This window comes from Monodon monoceros, unplaced genomic scaffold (genome assembly GCF_005190385.1).
Source record: "Monodon monoceros isolate NGI ecotype Baffin Bay Population unplaced genomic scaffold, NGI_Narwhal_1 Super_Scaffold_21, whole genome shotgun sequence".
NCBI lineage: Eukaryota > Metazoa > Chordata > Mammalia > Artiodactyla > Monodontidae > Monodon > Monodon monoceros.
Genome location: NW_021703778.1, coordinates 91,458,219 through 91,477,002, shown reverse-complemented (window position 1 = coordinate 91,477,002; position 18,784 = coordinate 91,458,219). Strand labels below are relative to the sequence as shown.

General features: G+C 39.2%; 1 protein-coding gene across 2 annotated transcripts in view; it reads left to right on the top strand.

The window, feature by feature from the left end:
* The window catches only part of BUB1B (BUB1 mitotic checkpoint serine/threonine kinase B), a 57,647-nt gene extending 40,243 nt beyond the window's left edge, over positions 1 to 17,404 (top strand). Inside the window, exons 16-23 of one of the 2 annotated variants that reach the window (XR_003796091.1) lie at positions 6,013 to 6,146; positions 6,442 to 6,582; positions 6,939 to 7,039; positions 9,320 to 9,469; positions 11,095 to 11,237; positions 14,127 to 14,298; positions 15,317 to 15,419; positions 16,850 to 16,988. Coding sequence is in view for 1 of the 2 variants with exons in the window: in XM_029239608.1 (XP_029095441.1) it covers positions 6,013 to 6,146; positions 6,442 to 6,582; positions 6,939 to 7,039; positions 9,320 to 9,469; positions 11,095 to 11,237; positions 14,127 to 14,298; positions 15,313 to 15,419; positions 16,850 to 17,081 (1,180 nt within the window). In the remaining variant the exon portion in view is untranslated. Of the gene's footprint in view, positions 1 to 6,012; positions 6,147 to 6,441; positions 6,583 to 6,938; positions 7,040 to 9,319; positions 9,470 to 11,094; positions 11,238 to 14,126; positions 14,299 to 15,312; positions 15,420 to 16,849 lie in introns of both variants that reach the window. The other variant, XM_029239608.1, reaches the window with a different exon arrangement.
* Positions 17,405 to 18,784: the final 1,380 nt, after the last annotated feature.

Below are 18,784 nucleotides of genomic sequence, written 5' to 3'. Positions count from 1 at the left end.
TCTTTCATCAGTGTCTTATAGTTTTCTGCATACAGGTCTTTTGTCTCCTTAGGTAGGTTTATTCCTAGGTATTTCATTCTTTTTGTTGCAGTGGTAAATGGGAGTGTTTCCTTAACTTCTCTTTCAGATTTTTCATCATTAGTGTATAGGAATGCCAGAGATTTCTGTGCATTAATTTTGTATCCTGCTACTCTACCAAATTCATTGATTAGCTCTAGTCGTTTTCTGGTAGCATCTTTAGGATTCTCTATGTATAGTATCATGTCATCTGCAAACAGTGACAGTTTTACTTCTTCTTTTCCCATTTGGATTCCTGTTATTTCTTGGTCTTCTCTGATTGCTGTGGCTAAAACTTCCAAAACGATGTTGAATAATAGTGGTGAGAGTGGGCAGTCTTGTCTTGTTCCTGATCTTAGTGGAAATGGTTTCAGTTTTTCACCATTGAGGACGATGTTGGCTGTGGGTTTGTCCTATATGGCCTTTTGTGTAGAGGTAGGTTCCCTCTGTGCCTACTTTCTTGAGAGTTTTTATCATAAGTGGGTGATGAATTTTGTCAAAAGCTTTTTCTGCATCTGTTGAGATTATCATATGGTTTTTCTCCTTCAATTTGTTAATATGGTGTATCACATTGATTGATTTGCATATATTGAAGAATCCTTGCATTCCTGGGATAAACCCCACTTGATTATGGTGTATGATCCTTCTAATGTGCTGTTGGATTCTGTTTGCTAGTATTTTGTTGAGGATTTTGCATCTATGTTCATCAGAGATATTGGCCTGTAATTTTCATTTTTTGTGACATCTTTGTCTGATTTTGGTATCAGGGTGCTGGTGGCCTCATAGAATGAGTTTGGGAGTGTTCCTCCCTCTGCTATATTTTGGAAGAGTTTGAGAAGGATAGGTGTTGGCTCTTCTCTAAATGTATGATAGAATTTGCCTGTGAAGCCATCTGGTCCTTGGCTTTTGTTTGTTGGAAGATTTTAAATCACAGTTTCAATTTCAGTGCTTGTGATTGATCTGTTTATATTTCCTATTTCTTCCTGATTCAGTCTCAGGAGGTTGTGCTTTTCTAAGAATTTGTCCATTTCTTCCAGGTTGTCCATTTTATTGGCATATAGCTGCTTGTAGTAATCTCTCATGAACCTTTGTATTTCTGCAGTGTCAGTTGTTACTTCTCCTTTTTCATTTCTAATTCTATTGATTTGAGTCTTCTCCCTTTTTTTCTTGATGAGTCTGGCTAATGGTTTATCAATTTTGTTTATCTTCTTAAAGAACCAGCTTTTAGTTTTATTAATCTTTCCTATTGTTTCTTTCATTTCTTTTTCATTTATTTCTGATCTGGTCTTTATGATTTCTTTCCTTCGGCTAACTTTGGGGTTTTTTGGCTCTTCTTTCTCTAATTGCTTTAGGTGTAAGTTTAGGTTGTTTATTTGAGATTTTTCTTGTTTCTTGAGGTAGGATTGTATTGCTATGAATTTCCCTCTTAGAACTGCTTTTGCTGCATCCCATAAGTTTTGGGTTGTCATGTTTTCATTGTCATTTGTTTCTAGGTATTTTTTGATTTCCTGTTTGATTTCTTCAGTGATCTCTTGGTTATTTAGTAGCATATTGTTTAGCCTCCATGTGTTTGTATTTTTTACAGTTTTTTTCCTGTAATTGATATCTAGTCTCATAGCATTGTGGTCGGAAAAGATACTTGATAATGATTTCAGTTTTCTTAAATTTACCAAGGCTTGATTTGTGACCCAAGATATAGTCTATCCTGGAGAATGTTCCATGAGCACTTGAGAAGAAAGTGTATTCTGTTGTTTTTGGATGGCATGTCCTATAAATGTCAATTAAGTCCATCTTTTTTAATGTGTCATTTAAAGCTTGTGTTTCCTTATTTATTTTCATTTTGGATGATCTGTCCATGGGTGAAAGTGGGGTGTTAATGTCCCCTACTATTATTGTGTTACTGTCGATTTCCCCTTTTGTGGCTCTTAGCATTTGCCTTCTGTATTGAGGTGCTCCTATGTTGGGTGCATAAATATTTACAATTGTTATAGCTTCTTCTTAGATTGATCCCTTGATCATTATGTAGTGTCCTTCTTTGTCTCTTGTAATAGTCTTTATTTTAAAGTCTATTTTGTCTGATATGAGAATTGCTACTCCAGCTTTCTTTTGATTTCCATTTGCATGGAATATCTTTTTCCATCCCCTCACTTTCAGTCTGTATGAGTCCCTAGGTCTGAAGTGGGCCTCTTGTAGGCAGCATATGTATGGATCTTGTTTTTGTATCCGTTCAGCCAGTCTGTGTCTTTTGGTTGGAGCATTTAACCCATTTACATTTAAGGTAATTATCGATATGTATGTTCCTATGACCATTTTCTTAATTGTTGGGTTTGTTATTGTAGGTCTTTTCCTTCTCTTGCGTTTCCTGCCTAGAGAAGTTCCTTTAGCATTTGTTGTAAAGCTGGTTTGGTGGTGCTGAATTCTCTTAACTTTTGCTTGTTTGTAAATGTTTTAACTTCTCTGTCAAATCTGAATGAGGTCCTTGTTGGGTAGAGTAATCTTGGTTGTAGGTTTTTCCCTTTTATCACTTTAAATATATCCTGCCACTCACTTCTGGCTTGCAGAGTTTCTGCTGAAAAATCAGCTGTTAACCTATGGGGATTCCTTTATATGTTATTTGTTGCTTTTCCCTTGCTGCTTTCAGTATTTTTTCTTTTTATTTAATTTTTGATAGTTTGATTAATATATGTCTCGGCGTGTTTCTCTTTGGGTTTATCCTGTATGGTACTCTCTGTGCTTCCTGGACTTGATTGACTATTTCCTTTCTCATGATAGGGAAGTTTTCAACTATAATCTCTTCAAATATTTTCTCAGACTCTATCTTTTCCTCTTCTTTTTCTGGGACCCCTATAATTCGAATGTTGGTGCGTTTAATGTTGTCCCAGAGTCTCTGAGAGTGTCCTCAATTCTTTTCATTCTTTTTTCTTTTTTTTTTTTTTTGCTACGCAGGCCTCTCACTGTTGTGGCCTCTCCCGTTGCGGAGCACAGGCTCCAGACGCGCAGGCTCAGCGGCCATGGCTCACGGGCCTAGCCGCTCCGCGGCATGTGGGATCTTCCCGGACCGGGGCACAAACCCACATCCCCTGCATCAGCAGGCGGACTCTCAACCACTGCGCCACCAGGGAAGCCCCATTCTTTTTTCTTTATTCTGCTCCCTGGCAGTTATTTCCACCATTTTATCTTCTAGCTCACTTATCCATTCTTCTGTCTCAGTTATTCTGTTATTGATTCCTTCTAGAGTATTTTTAATTTCAGTAATTGTGTTGTTCATCACTGTTTGTTTGCTCTTTAGTTCTTCTAGATCCTTGTTAAATGTTTCTTGTATTTTCTCCATTCTGTTTCTGAGGTTTTGGATCATCTTTACTATCATTACTCTGAATTCTTTTTCCGGTAGGTTGCCTATTTCGTCTTCATTAATTTGGTCTTGTAGGTTTTTACCTTGCTCCTTTGTCTGTAACAAGTTTTTTTGTCCTTTCTTTTTCTTTTTCTTTTTCTTTTTTAATGGGTGGTGTTGTATTCCTGTCTTACTGGCCGTTTGGCCTGAGGCGTCCAGCAGTGGAGTTTGCAGGCAGTTGGATATATCCAGGTGTTGGTGCTGAGATGAGGACCTCCAGGAGGCCTCACTCTGACTGATATTCCCTGGGGTCTGAGGTTCTCTGTTAGTCCAGTGGTTTGGACTCAGAGCTCCCATCACAGGAGCTCAGGCCCGACCTCCAGCCTGGGAACCAAGATCCCATAAGCTTTGTGGCATGGTAAAAAAAAAAAAAGGAAGAAAGAAAGAAAAAAAGGAGCAGTACAGTATCAAAGAATAAAAAACAAAATAAAATTAGAAAGATAAAAAATATATTAGGAAAAGTAAAGTATAATTGAAGCAACTGCAACAAGGTAAAATAAAACCACAGCAGAAAAAAGGAAAAACAAGGGGGGTGGGGTGGGGAAGAAGCCAAAAGTGAAAGAAGTTCTTTCACTAACAAAGTATAAAGAATAAAATAAAATTAGAATAATAAAAGGTTTATTAAGAAAAATAAAAATATAAAAGAATCAACAGCAGTGAATCAACAAGGTAAAACAGAACCCAATCTAAAAGAGAAGAAAAGAAAAAAAACCTTGACTCTGGGGGAGGAGTTTAGGCGGGGGTGGGGTTTAGGGTGGGGCGGGACCTAGGGCGTGGGGGTGACGTTTGAGCATGGGGTGGGGCCTAGGCGGGACGACATTCAAGCATGGGGCGGGGCCTCTGCTTAGGACCTGCACAGAGGCGGGTAGGCAGCACGTGGAAAGAAGGACCTGTAGAGTGTGGCGTTCGGGAGTTTGGAGGTAGGGCCCTGAGTGAGGGTGTAGGGGCAGGGCTTGGGCTCTCCAGGGCAGGAGGGAGGCACTGAGGGCAGAGGATTAGGCCCTGGACCCCAACAGGCTTCCCAGTGCCTAAGTGGACAGGGAAGGCACTGGCCGTGTTACCTTCTGTTTCTTCATGCCCCTCCCCTATGGTCTCTGCCAGGGTCTTCCCCACCCGCCCCCCACTGGGCCACTGGACCCCTAACCATGGGTGGGTCCTGCTGGGTGTAGGAACTCCTCCTCCCCCAGACACCCCTCAGGGGTGTTGGTCCCTGAAGTCCAACCTTTACTTTTGCTCCCGCTTCCCTCCCTCCCACTCCCTCAGGACCCGCGCGTCTGGAGAGGGCCTCAGTGGGGAGAGGATCAGGCCCAGGATCTCAGCAGGTTCCTGGGGGTCCAAGTGGGCAGTGGAAACCTGGCCATGCTCCCTTTTGATCCTCTGCCCTCCTAATGGTTCCCCAGTTTCCCCCTTTCGGGGTGGGATCCCTTACCCTCCCCCAGCAGCCCCTCAGGGGCGCCAGTCTGGTCCCCCTCCACTTCTCTTCCCCCTTCACTCCCCCCACGCCCCACGTCCTACCCGGTGGCTGGGGGTTCCTCCCGTCCCCTGAGATGTCTGTGGTCCCCCACCAGTGCCTGGTAGGTGCCCTAGTTGTGAGGAGACACGAATTTCTCGTCCTCCTGGTAGCCATCTTGACTCCACTGGAGACATGTTTTTTGAAATATCTTTTGGTAGAGAGATGGAAATGAATAAAGAAGAGGGGGGGAATGGCATAGAGAGCCAGGGACTAAGCCTTGTGATCTCTCCATATTTAAAAGCCACCTGATTTAAACAAACATTCCAGTTTTAGAAATAGTTTTTATTTATTTATTTTTGGCTGCATTGGGTCTTCATTGCTGTGTGCGGGCTTTCTCTAGTTGTGGCGAGTGGGGGTACTCTTCATTGTGGTGCGTGGCTTCTTATTGCAGTGGCTTCTCTTGTTGCGGAGCATGGGCTCCAGGACGGGCTTCAGTAGTTGTGGCACGTGGACTCAGTAGTTGTGGCTTGCGGGCTCTAGAGCGCAGGCTCAGTAGTTGTGGCTCACGGACTTAGTTGCTCCGCGGCATGTGGGATCTTCCCGGACCAGGGTTCAAACCCGTGTCACCTGCATTGGCAGGTGGATTCATAACCACTGCGCCACCAGGGAAGCCCAGGAATATTCTTTAATTTGCCATTTTGTGCTTTTAAGACTGTATTTGCAAACTTTTTTCACATTTTCTAGCATGTATTCACCTTGAATAATTTCGCTTTTTCTTTCTTGACCTTTGCTTATTGAAGAGTTAAAAAGTCCAAAGAATGGATAAAGAGGAAGGAAGTTAGTGTCTTAGTTTTTCTCAGTCCGTTTAGAATAGACGTAGAAGAAGGCATTTCCTATAGATTAGGTTAATAAAACATAAATTTAATGCTTGGCATTGCTTTTCAACCAGAGTAGGTAAAGTTACCTAGATTCTGATTATGAATCTTTTTTTTTTTTTCAGGAAAATAATGAACTTTAAAATTGAGACTATTGAATAGCAAATAAAAGTATAATAAAGATAAGTTGATATAAATTACCCCCTTGAGCATTGACTCATCTGTGGTTCTTTCAGCCCAATTATTGAAGACAGTGGTGAAGCCACACACTCCTCTGGGTTCTCTGGATCTTCTGCCTCAGTTACAAGCACCTCCTCCATCAAATGTCTTCAAATTCCTGAGAAACTGGAGCTCACTAGTGAGACTGCAGGTAGGTTCATATATACCATTTGTAAACAAATATCTATATCCATGTCCAGTGAACACTTATTTATCAGAGCAAACTGAGGTATAAGTATTTCTTCTCTAGAAAAGTTGCCATAAATTGTGAAATCTCTAGAATAAGTGAGTACTAACTGAATTCGGTATTATAAAGACCTGAGATAGATGAGTCTTGTTAGGTTAGCAGTATTGATCATGCGATCATGGTTTTTTTTCCCCCTCCTCTGTTATAATACCCATTTTAAGTTTTGGGATAATTTTTTTCAACATTTTTTTTCCCGCAGACAGCCCTACTCAGTCACCCTGGTGTTCACAGTATCGCAGACAACTACTAAAATCCCTACCGGAGCTGAGTACCTCTACAGAGTTTTTTGTAGAAGATAAACCAATGCCTAATTTGGAAATAGAGAAGGAAATTGAATTAGGTAAGTATCGTTGAATGCATGTCCTTTTGTGTATGACAATATACAAATAAGTGATTATTTGTACTTGAATTTGATGCTTAAGTACAATCAATATTTCTAGAATGTAAGAAACAACATTATAGGAGTTGACACATTGATAAGTTCATGTCCCAGTAACAATAGGAATTCTGTCTTCCCCTCTTTCAATTTTTTTATCCCCTCTTTCAGTTTTTAACAAATGATTTTGAAAAGTATTCTAGATGCTACTAACTGGCAAATATAAAGTGAGTGCCTTTAGCCCTTAAGCCAGGAAGTAAAAGCTAGGGGGCTATACATATTCACAGTGATTTTGAAATGGAATCAAACCTTCTCAACAGATAATGAGGATTATTGCATTAAACAACAATACCTGATATGTGAAGACTACAAATTATTCTGGGTGACGCCAAGAAACTCTGCAGAGTCAACCATAATAAAGGTGGGACTGATTCTCTGTCATTTCAATTTCTTTGTAAATAATGTTGGTTGAAGCAGTAACTGTGACCCCATGGTACCATAAGATCCTTTTCATAGTCTATAAGCTTCCTTATAGGAAAGTCAGTGACGCATAAAGAAATCACTCACCATTATATGCCAAGATGAGATATCAAAAATGAGAGGGTGTGGCTTCCCTGGTGGCGCATTGGTTGAGAGTCCGCCTGCCGATGAACGCGGATTCGTGCCCCGGTCCGGGAGGATCCCACATGCCGCGGAGCAGCTGGGCCCGTGAGCCATGGCCGCTGGGCCTGCGCGTCCAGAGCCTGTGCTCCGGCAACAGGAGAGGCCACAGCAGTGAGAGGCCCGCGTACCGCAAAAAAAAAAAAAAAAATGAGAGGGTATTGTGTAAATCTCTCAATGTGTCCAAACATGTCAGGTGTTACATCAATTTTATCTTTTTGAGGACATCTGAAATTTTCTGGCTCGCTCCAATCTGGACAAGTTACATTCTAGGCTTGACACGTACACACACACACACACACACACACACACACACACACACACACACACTATATTACCTTGAAATTTCCATTCACCATCATCCCAGGGATTCACATGACCTCTTTTTTATATTGAATGCCTAGTTACGTTGGATCCCGTTTTCTTTTCCTTTCTTGGTTTAAGTCCTCATATTTTAGTAGCTTCCTGAGAAAGGATGCATAGGATGTAAATTTTTTGAAACCTTGCATGTCAAAATATTTCTTATTCCACATCTTTATTTGATTGGTAGGTTGGCTGGATATTAGAATTCTAGGTTCAAAACTTTTTTTCTTTAGAATTTTGAAGATAAGCTCCATTAGCTTTTGGCTTCTAACCTTGCTTTTAAAATCTTTTGCCATTCTCTGTGTGATTTTTTTTTTTTTTCCCCCTCTCTCTGGATCCTTGTAGGATCTTATGTTTGTCCCCAGCATTCTGAAATTTCACAATTACATGCTTTGGTAAAAGTGTATTTTCACCCATATGCTAGGCACTTGATGGCCATTTCAATCTGGAGATTCCTTCAGTTCTGAGGAATTATCTTCAAAGAAAAAATTATTTCTTCCCCCGAGTCTTTTCTGTTCACTTATTCTAGAATTCCTTTTATTAGGATTTGGGGTCTCCTGGACAGATTCTTTAAAAACCTTATCTTTTTTTCTCCTATTTTCTCTTTGTCTTTTTGCTTTACTTTCTGAATGTTTTGTCAACTTTATTTTCAGTCTTTTTACTGGGTTTTTCATTTCTTTTATCATGTTCTTTCTTTGTAGCATTCTGTTCTTCATTTCAAAGATGAAATATTCCTTATCTCTCTGAGTATATTAATGATACTTTAATTTTTTTTTTCTCCCTGCATCATCTGTTTCCTTTTGTCTGTTTTGATCTCTGTCTTTCATATTAGAGGCTTTCTTCAAGTCTTTGGCTGTCTCTTCATATTTAAGTTGAAAGCCAGTTGAAAGCTCTGTTATATGGTGGGACCTTGACAGCTGTAGGCTTCACTGTACAGTGATCTCACTTGGCCATTTTGTTGGAAAATCCTCAATCTTTGGGTCTTTTGAGTTTATCAGATTCCTCAGAGAAAACTTCTGGTTTCCTGCCTAGAGCATGTAATCCTGGCTGCTAGCCTCCTGAAAGCTGCATGGGGAAGTTAGTCTGCAGAGTAGAGGGGCAGGAAGATGCATCTTAACATTTGACATATGATAAACTTCTTCCTCTTCTCCATATGGTATTCCCACCCTCAACGATGCACGGTGTCCTCTAGTCCAGAGCCCTTCTGTTTTATATTCTCTAGGAATAAACTTCTGGTCTTCAAGAATGAGAGAGAGGCAGGGCTAGGCTGGGCTACAGGAGCAGGAGGGGAGTCTGGGGACTGATGTTCTCTTTACAGAGTTCAACCACCCCTGTTTTAGCTCCACCTTCACCCTTAATTCTATAGGTAATTAGTACCACCAGTTTTATATTATAGGGAGATGGTCTTGTAGTATAAATATGGTGGCTTTCGGCTTTCTCCACTGCTAGAATCAGCTTTCTTGGATCTGTTAAGTGGATTGTTACCTCTTATTATTCTCTTTCCAGCTTTCAGAATTTCCTGCTGCTCCGTCCTTTATTATAGATTTCTACCTTTTAAAATATCCCGTTACTATTATTTCTGTTGGGATATAGGAAGGGCTGGAGGGAATGTTTTCATTCTGCCAACTATAACCATAGATTCTAATGACTCTTATTTTTAAAATATATTTTCTTACAGGTATCTTCTCAACCTGTCCCATGGGACTTTTATATCAACTTCAAGTTAAAGGAACGTTTAAATGAGGAGTGTGATAATTTGTGTATCTGTTATCAATACCAAGATGGCTGTATTGTTTGGCACCAATATATAAACTGCTTCACCCTTCAGGTTTGCAATAATATGAAAACATATCATTTAAAGTCCTCAAGTAGAGAGATTTGTGCTCCATTTAGCAAAGGAATTTAGTACAGAATTCCTGTTAATCTTCTAGAAATAGACCAATTAAATTATGAGTTAAAAGCATTGTTTTCTTTTTCCAAGTCATTTTGACCAAGAACCTCCTTTAACTTTTTATTATGTCAATTTTCAAACATATAAAAGTAGACAGAATTGTGTAATGACCTGGTCATCTAACTGTGACCATCACCAGTTCATGTCCACTTTTGTTTTAAATTCCTGGTCTGGTAATTCCAACATCCCTGCCATGTCTGGTTTTGATGCTTGTTCAAATTGCGTTTTTTGCTTTTTGGTATGCCTTGTAATTTTTTCTTGATAGCCAGGCATGATGTACTGGGTAAAAGGAACTACTGTAAATAGGCCTTTAGTAATATGATGATAAGGTGTGAGGGGAGGGAAGGTGTTGTACAGTGCTATGATTCATCGTCTTTTGCAGCGAGCCTATGCCTTTGGACTGTGAACTTCACAAGTTTCTCAGTTTCCTACCCCCATACCCCCCACCACCCGGCTTAGGTAGGACAAGATGGCTGGAGTGGGCTGGAATTGTGTATTTCCCTTCCCCAGGTCAGGTAGGCTCTGAAAATGCCCCAGCAGGTTAGGCTCTGGTTAACTAGTTTCCCCTGAAGGCAGGCCTTGTTAAAAAGAACAGAGTGCTGTGGCCTATTTCAAATGGTTCTTTTTTCCCCTCCCGCTGCTGGAAGCACTAGGGGAATTTTTCTGTGATATTTACTGTGAGAACCTGGTCTGGCTCCTAGAGGTAAAGTTCACAAAAATGTGGGGCCCCCCCTATGCATACAGATCCTAAAGAAGTTGTTGATTTTTCAGTTGGCTCAGCTTTTTACATGTTAGGACAGTGGTAACTTCCAAGCTCCTTATGTGAGGAATGGAAACCAGAGGTCTATTTTTGCCACTCTTGTTCTATGTATACTTTCCCCCTGGATCATTTTTGGAACCCAAACACAATATATCTTTTTTGGCCACACCACACGGCTTGCGGGATCTCGGTACCGCAACCAGGGACTGAACCCAGGCCCTTGGCAGTGAAAGGCCAGAATCCTAACCACTAGGCCACCAGGGAACTCCCCACAATATATCATTTTATTCTTTGGGATGTTCTTAAGGAAGTTTTACTGCCTTTTTTTAGTTTAGTGTTTCCGAGGTTTTTATTTCTCATCTCTTTTTAAATTGAAGTATAGTTGATAGACAATGTTATATTAGTTTCAGGTGTACAACATAGTGATGGTTTTGCTACAATTTTGATGGTAATACAAATTCTCCAAAATGGTTGGAATGATGGTATTTTAAAACTACCATTTATAGAACACCTATTATGGGCCAGGCTCATCCTTGATGCTCTTCATCCATTATTTCATTAAATCCTTATAAACAATCTAATTGGAAAGCAGCATTATTAAAAATGGGACAAAAACCCAACCTACAAAGGAGCCGACATTCTAATAGAGAACAACAAGGAAGAGTACAGGGCAGTGGTAAGCAAGGTATTGAGTGTAAGTCACCCCAAATTAAGAAATAGTTTTCTGTCCTTCTATTTCCAGGATCTTCTTCAATACAGTGAACTTATTACCCATGAAATGATAGTGTTGATTGTTTGTAACCTCTTGACAATGATGGAGAAACTACACAAAGCAGAAATAGTCCATGGTGACTTGAGTCCAAGGAGTCTGATTCTTAGAAACAGGTTGGTCCTTTTCATTCTCTTATAATTCTGTCAGCTTTGTCATAAAACATGGATAGTTGCCATTCTCTTTTGCCTTTTGATAAATGCCATATTAATGAACACAGTACGTTAAGAGAATATTTGCTACCTAAAAGTCAATAGTCACTGGGAATAGTTTAAAAGAATTCAACCAAAAAGAACACGTTGAGGAAAAAATCCAGAAAAAAAGAATTAACAACTCCATCGTGATGATTCCTGTCAAGAAGAGATGTAAAATGTGAATATTTGGGGAAATGTGAAGTAGATTGTCTAGTCTTTCTTTGTGTGGGACCAGTGCGGAGCTAGCAAGGATGCTAGCAAAACTGAGGCACTGCTCAGTTTCAAAGACCAGAGCTTAAGTCACACCAAATTGAGGTAATTGCCAAGAGAAGTAGGTAAAACCAGAGTGCAAATGCAAACCATGCCAAGAAAAGGGGCTTAGTGTTCAAATTAAATCCAGTTTAGCCGTCAGGTTCAAGGGGTGAGCACAGAGCAGGAAATAAGAAATGAAGCCCAAATACTAAGAACTGAGAAAATACAGACAACATCGAGGCATAAACAAGGCAAAGATGCTCAACAATTTTTGTTTTATGGAAAGGACTAGAGGACCAACACACCCCTCTAATAATGGGCATTGATCTCATGGTATTTGAGTGAAGCAGTCTGGTTTAAAGATGCTTTGTCTGCCCCAAGCCTGTGACTTGGGTAAGCAGTTAACTTTCTCTCTGAGGTCATTCGTGTACACTAAAAGTTGGAATCATTCTTTACATTTCTCCTGACTACTTATTCTGTAAGAAGAAACTGAATTAGACTCTAAATCATAGTTGGCATGGAAATTAAAATAACCTTCAATGTATTTCTGCAATTATAACCAAAAAAACTAGAGCATCCTACCTTCTTTCCTGAGATGGCAGAGCCCTAAAGGCTTCCCCAGGCATAATACAGCAGCATTTCTCATCCAGGGCACCATAGGTACTTTGGATGAGATAATTCTTTGTGCAGGTCTGGTCCAAGCATGTCAGGATGTTTTATATCTATTTCCCCGTAACTACCTCTCACCCAAACACAAGTTACAATCCCCCAGCCATTGTGATCACCAAATATCTCCCCATATGTTTCCAAATGTGAGAACCCCTGGTATAGTTTTTATTTTCATTCTATTTCATAGCACTGAAATTTCAAAGGATAGTGCTAGAGTTCTCAGGACTTTTCATGGAAATTGTAAGCAAAGAGATTTTCTAAGCCTTTTTGGGATTAGGCATTTGTATGCTGTGTATTCAAATATCCTTCTCTCAGTCACTAGAGGACTCCAGGAAACCACATAGTGTTGAAGGGACATTGCCTTTTACTTTGTGACAACTTTTCAAATTTGATAGGAAATTTCATATAGATGCACAAGGAATTGAAAGAGCCTTTTTTTTTAAACATCTCTATTGGAGTATAATTGCTTTACAATGTTGTGTTAGTTTCTGCTGTATAACAAAGTGAATCAGCTACATGTATACATATATCCCCATATCCCCTCCCTCTTGCATCTCCCTCCCACCCTCCTTATCCCACTCCTCTAGGTGGTCACAAAGCTGTGAGCTGATCTCCCTGTGCTATGCGGCTGCTTCCCACTAGCTGTCTATTTTACATTTGGTAGTGTATATATGTCAATGTTACTCTCTCACTTCATCCCAGCTTACCCTTCCCCCTCCCCATAGCCTCAAGTCTATTCTCTATGTCTGTGTGAAAGAGCCTTTTGAAATCATTTAGTGCAGTTTCTACATTGTGTGTGTGTGTGTGTAAAATGAGATCCAAAAAAGTGGAATGTCTTGCCCAGGGTAACAGTGAATGGATGATTAGAGAGCTAGGAGACCTTCCTGCTTCTTTTTATTATTCTCAGAAACATTTTTCCTACCTCTCCCAAGTTTTGAAAATATTTGGGAATTATAGTTTTATGATGGCCAAAAACAAGTTGTAGTAAGGAATCATAAATTTTAAAGTAAAATAGATCATTCTGTGCTGTGGAGGTATATGTGATAGGATTAATCAAAGCCTATATTTAGGAATATAAGATCTGCCACTGACATCCATCAGGGATTTGAAAACACCAACTGAGAAAGCAGAGAAACAGAAGGAACACAAAAATAATCCATTTTTTCCTCACATAAATAGTTCCTATATCTCTTTGGAGAATAGCTTTATTACATGGAATAGATAAGCCTGAGGAAAATCAATAGTGAATTAGTGCTATAAAGTTCTTTTCTCTTTTTTTTTTGTAAGGAAACAGGATTGGAATTACATATAAGAGGAAGACAGTATGGTATTAATTTAATATAAACAGGATGGTTTACAGTATTTTGTAAAGGTATCACTTTACCAAAAAACAGCCTTATGTTGTTTTCAGTTAAACTCTGGGAAGGAGGGATCTGAATGACACTCGGAAAGCCTAATCTAATAGTAAACAAGAAAGACTGTGACATCTATCAAAGCTTAATTTCCTCCATTATAATTCTTGTCAGTGTATAAATCATTGCTGTTATATATGTCAATATGTTCAGTGCAAGACAGAGGCCTGCAGTCTAGTTTCAGTATTTAGTTTATATAATATGGAGACTTGATAAATGTTCTGTGGTGGCCATGCACAATGGCTTAGATATAGCTTGGGTCACTGAACTCATCTTAACGTTCCCCAGTTGGGTGGATACTGCCACTGCTCTTACAGGTGCATTTTCATAACTAACCACTGGAGGGAGCTATTGGCATAGCTAAGGCACACCTGCAGTACCTCCTTTTTTTTCTTTCTTTCTTTTTTTTTAAAGACCAGCTATGCAGCTTCTTTCATGGCCTATTTTTATTAACTCCTTCTCTTACATCTGGGCTTAGAATCCACGATCCCTATGATTGTAATAAGAACGATCAAGCTTTGAAGATAGTGGACTTTTCCTACAGTGTTGACCTTAGGGCACAGCTAGATGTTTTTAACCTCAGCGGCTTTCGGACTGTACAGATCCTGGAAGGACAAAAGATCCTGGCTAACTGTTCTTCTCCCTACCAGGTAAGTGTAAAACAAGCTTGAGCAAATAGGGAGAGGGTTTCTTAATCTCCTTCTTACCTAGATAAGCCATGAAAGCTAGTGTTTACTGATATTGTCTCTCCTGGAACAGATGACCTAGTTTTCAAATATCACCAAGTCAAGCAAAATGTACCATTTTTCTGTCACAATACTGAAGAATTTACACATACACGTGCAGACACATGACTAACTCAGTAACCTAAGTGTCAGGGCCATTTCTACCACTTAGCTGTGTTGTCTTTTGTAAATCATTTTCTGTGATCTTCTCTGTAAAATAAAGATAATAATCAGCTCTGTTTACATCAGAATTCTTGTGAGGATTAAATGCAATAATGTATATAAAAAGACATTAGGAGAAATATAAAGTGTTTTATATGGTGGCATTATATGCAGAAATCCCTTCTGACTCAGCTCTGGATATATGGCATTTTGCTGATTGAATATGTAGCATAGCCCTGAACTAGTCATGTAGAACACATTTAGATCACAGCTAGAGTCCATGCAAATTTAGTAGGTGTACAAATTTGAATTTGGCAGTCCAGATATATTTGTCGTCTTTTTTTTTTTTTTTTTTTTTTTGCGGTACGTGGGCCTCTCACTGTTATGGCCTCTCCCGTTGCGGAGCACAGGCTCTGGACGCGCAGGCTCAGCGGCCATGGCTCACGGGCCTAGCCGCTCCGCGGCATGTGGGATCTTCCCAGACCGGGGCACGAACCCGCGTCCCCTGCATCAGCAGGCAGACTCTCAACCACTGTGCCACCAGGGAAGCCCTATTTGTCATCTTTTGTTCTAGGATAATTCCTAGAGTTGGCTCTACTGATCACTTCTTTGGGGAGTTTCTCTCTTTACTGTAAGGATAAGGAACAGTCTACTAAAATGTATGTCATAAAATAAACTTAGCTAAGCACTATGATACCTGTCAACTTCCTACATAAATAAATTGCCGTGACAGTAGCAGAGAATGATTTTAGCTGATGGTGCTTTTTGTGATTTCAGGTAGATCTGTTTGGTATAGCAGATTTAGCACATTTACTATTGTTCAAGGAACACCTGCAGGTCTTCTGGGATGGGTCCCTCTGGAGACTTAGCCAAAATATTTCTGAGTAAGTATTGGTGGTTTCAGGGTCTATGCCTGTCCAAATAATGTTCTCTTTATCTTGGGTGCTCTCTGCTTTGACAGCCTTGGTTTCTTAGTCCAAATGCCATGATTTCATTAATTTTAACCAGTTTTCATTAGAGTATCAGTGGAGCACCTTGTGCAGGACAAAGGAATTGTTCATTAAAAATGGGAATCAAACTATTCGGACTTCAGGACATCATTCTGGACCTAGATGTATCATAGACATATAAACCGTGACTAGAGTATGGAAGCCTCTCAATTTAGAAGGCTTAATAGAAACATTTTATGAGAATAATTTTCTAATCAATTGATGTTAGTCTTATGGCCCTTTTTAATAGCTTTTGTCAAAAGTTAATAAGCATCTCTTGAAGAAAGCTAAATTTCTAAATTACATACTAATTTTAGGCTATTATTTATTTAATGAATGGGTGAAACCAAAGCAGAGAACTGAATCTCCTTGGTGAGGAAGTAAATGCTCTCTTAATAACAGCTGCTTGGTCTCAGAACCTTAGTATTCCCTCAGGCCTGCTCATAATACTTATTAAATATCCCATGTTCTCCCTTACCTTATCATAGCTATTAACTTCGCAGAATAAGCTTACCAATCTATCACTTAAAGAAAAGAAAAATCAGTGTTGAAAATTTAACACCCCTTCACCTCCATTTTCCCCTGCCAACAATTGAATTGTATTTTTTTTCTTTATTTAATTCAGAATTTGGCTAGTCTTATTTGTCTCTAACATGTACTTTCAAAATAGGTTTGAAATATAATGTAAGGCATATAGGATAGATTCAGGTTATCTCCAGTTGGTTATGGTCCTAGGTGGGTCTTACACAAACAGAAGCAAGTGGGGTCAGGTGGGGTTTCCTAACAGCCTTGCCTTTTACAATAATAGAAGCTTCTCTGATCTTTAAAAAAAAAAGGCGCAAACATCATAGACTTAAGCAGTAGTTACTTCACTTGAGCTTAGGATTCTGAGAAGATTGTGAAGATAATAAACCCCTGGGCGGGGGAAGAGAGGAAGCTGTAGTCTTTCTAATGACCTAGACTTTAGAAAAGTTAGAAGAGAGGAGACAAAATTCGTCTTTCTTCTATTTGTAGAAGAGAAATGCTGCATCTTAGTACATGGAGGAAATTTATAGATTCAGATGAAAGATTTTCTTTCCCTTTATGTGCATTATATTATGGCTTTTCCCACTATGGTAGTCTTTTTTCTTTTTTCTTTTTTTCTTTTTTTTTTTTGTAGTTTGACCTTGGGTTTTCAAAGGACACTACTTGAATGATCTCTAACCCTAGAGTTAGGTATTACCTTAAATCATGTTGGTGCATAAATGTACCACTGAGTTAAACACAGAAAGAATTCTAACTCCTATATGCCTAATCTTGATGAAAATGGTTTTATATATTTTTAGGCTAAAAGGTGGTGAACTGTGGAATAAATTCTTTGTGCGGATTCTGAATGCCAGTGATGAGTCCACAGTGTCTGTTCTGAGGGAACTTGCAGCAGAAATGAATGGGGTGTTTGACGCCACATTCCAAAGTCACCTGAACAAAGCTTTGTGGAAGGTAGGGAAGTTAATCAGTCCTGGGGCTTTCCTCTTCCAGCAAGATAGGCAGTCAAGTCTCTCGCAGATTCCTGCCTAAAACCAATGGTGGTACTGTGGAACACTGGACCTGTATATGCTATGATTTAATTTAGGTACACTACTAACACTTTTCTGCTTTTTGGTAGAAGTTTATTTCTAGGTAACTGGCATTTTCTACTCAACAAGGTACCGCCTCTTGGCCTTGTCTAACTTTAACAAAGAACTGTTTTATTCTAAATGGATTCCATATTAATGGGTACCTTGTTGTCATTTAATGCATTTGTCTCAACTTTTCCCTGTGCTTTTCCCCGTTTGTAATTTGTGACCTGTGCCCTTATGATCACTATGTATTTTGTAAATAATAAAATAGTATTTGTTAAATTTGTGCTTCTAACATCTCATCTACTTTTTGCTAACTAAGGTAATAAATGGCCTGATTTTGCAGACAGGCGCTACTTTACCATGGAAATGTATATATTCTAGACTTAGAACTGTTATGATAGGATTGTCACGAGACAGAATAGCCAACCATTCCTTTAGGTGTTCCTGACCTTCCACTAAATGGTCTAGATTGAAAAGCAGATAAAATGGTTTACACAAGGCCAAATTTTCTTAAATTTCAAGGGGCAAAATTGTTTGTTTTTATTATATTTTAATGTTTTCATTTTTTATCCACCAAGCCCCTTGGTCTACTTATATAATCTAGCAGTGCTGCTGCTGCTCGGTCTCTTGATTAGGGCTGTGCGAGTTAGAAAAGAAAAGGTTTTGAATGGGCTTTAGCAACCTTTCAGAAATGGAATAATTACCATTCTGTTACATGCAAAATGACTTGGTGGGGGCACGGTTAATGAAGGAATAGAAGGAGATTTTGTTGTTTGGAAGATTTGAAGAGGCAGAATTTTAGAATAAAAAGAGACTTTGAAGCATGGAATCATTTGGGAGAGAATAGGTCTAAATGAAGTATTAGACTGCTAAACAGAAGCATGAATTACACCAGGTCTTGGGTATAGGGAAGGAAATTGGTAGAAAAGGGCAATGAAAATTAACTATTTCATATCTAAATATCAAAATTATCAAATGTGCCTCTATGCTGGTGCCTGATTTTTTTTTTTTCACTCTAGTTGTCACTGTTACTGCTCTAAGATTGCTGGAAAGCAGAAGATTCTAAGTATATCTCAGCTAAAAATATTTAAGCATATATAGTTGAAGCACTGAAACATGACTTGGCTCTGAAGGATAATCAACTTAGAAATTTTTTGCTCTTAACCAAAATATGATTTTTCAAACATTTTCATGTTTGCTTCTTGTACAACTAAGGATATGAAATTATATATCTGTATCTTTTATGTAATTGAACCCATCTACCCCTCTGCTCTGCTCTCCTCATTTCTCAATCTACCTCTTTGACACATAAAGTCATTTGAGGCTGGATGGTAAATTTAGATTCTTTCTCAACATAGGCTTAGCTACCATCTAGTGAATTTTTCAGCAACCTTGACAGCAAGACTGACAAACCAGTGCTTTATGGATAAAGCTTTGATTCTGAAAGTCCACTCTGAGGAGAGGGAGGAAAATCTGAGGAAGCTAATTTATTAGAGAACGTGCAACTGTTTTGCTACCTCTTCCTCCTTTCCCCATCCCCTCTAATCCTGACCTTTCTTCGTAGAGGGGAGAAAATAATACCTGACCAGTTAGGACCTATGATGTCTTTGTTTTCTCTTTGCCTGAGCATAAAACCACAAAGTGGGCACATTTCCGTTT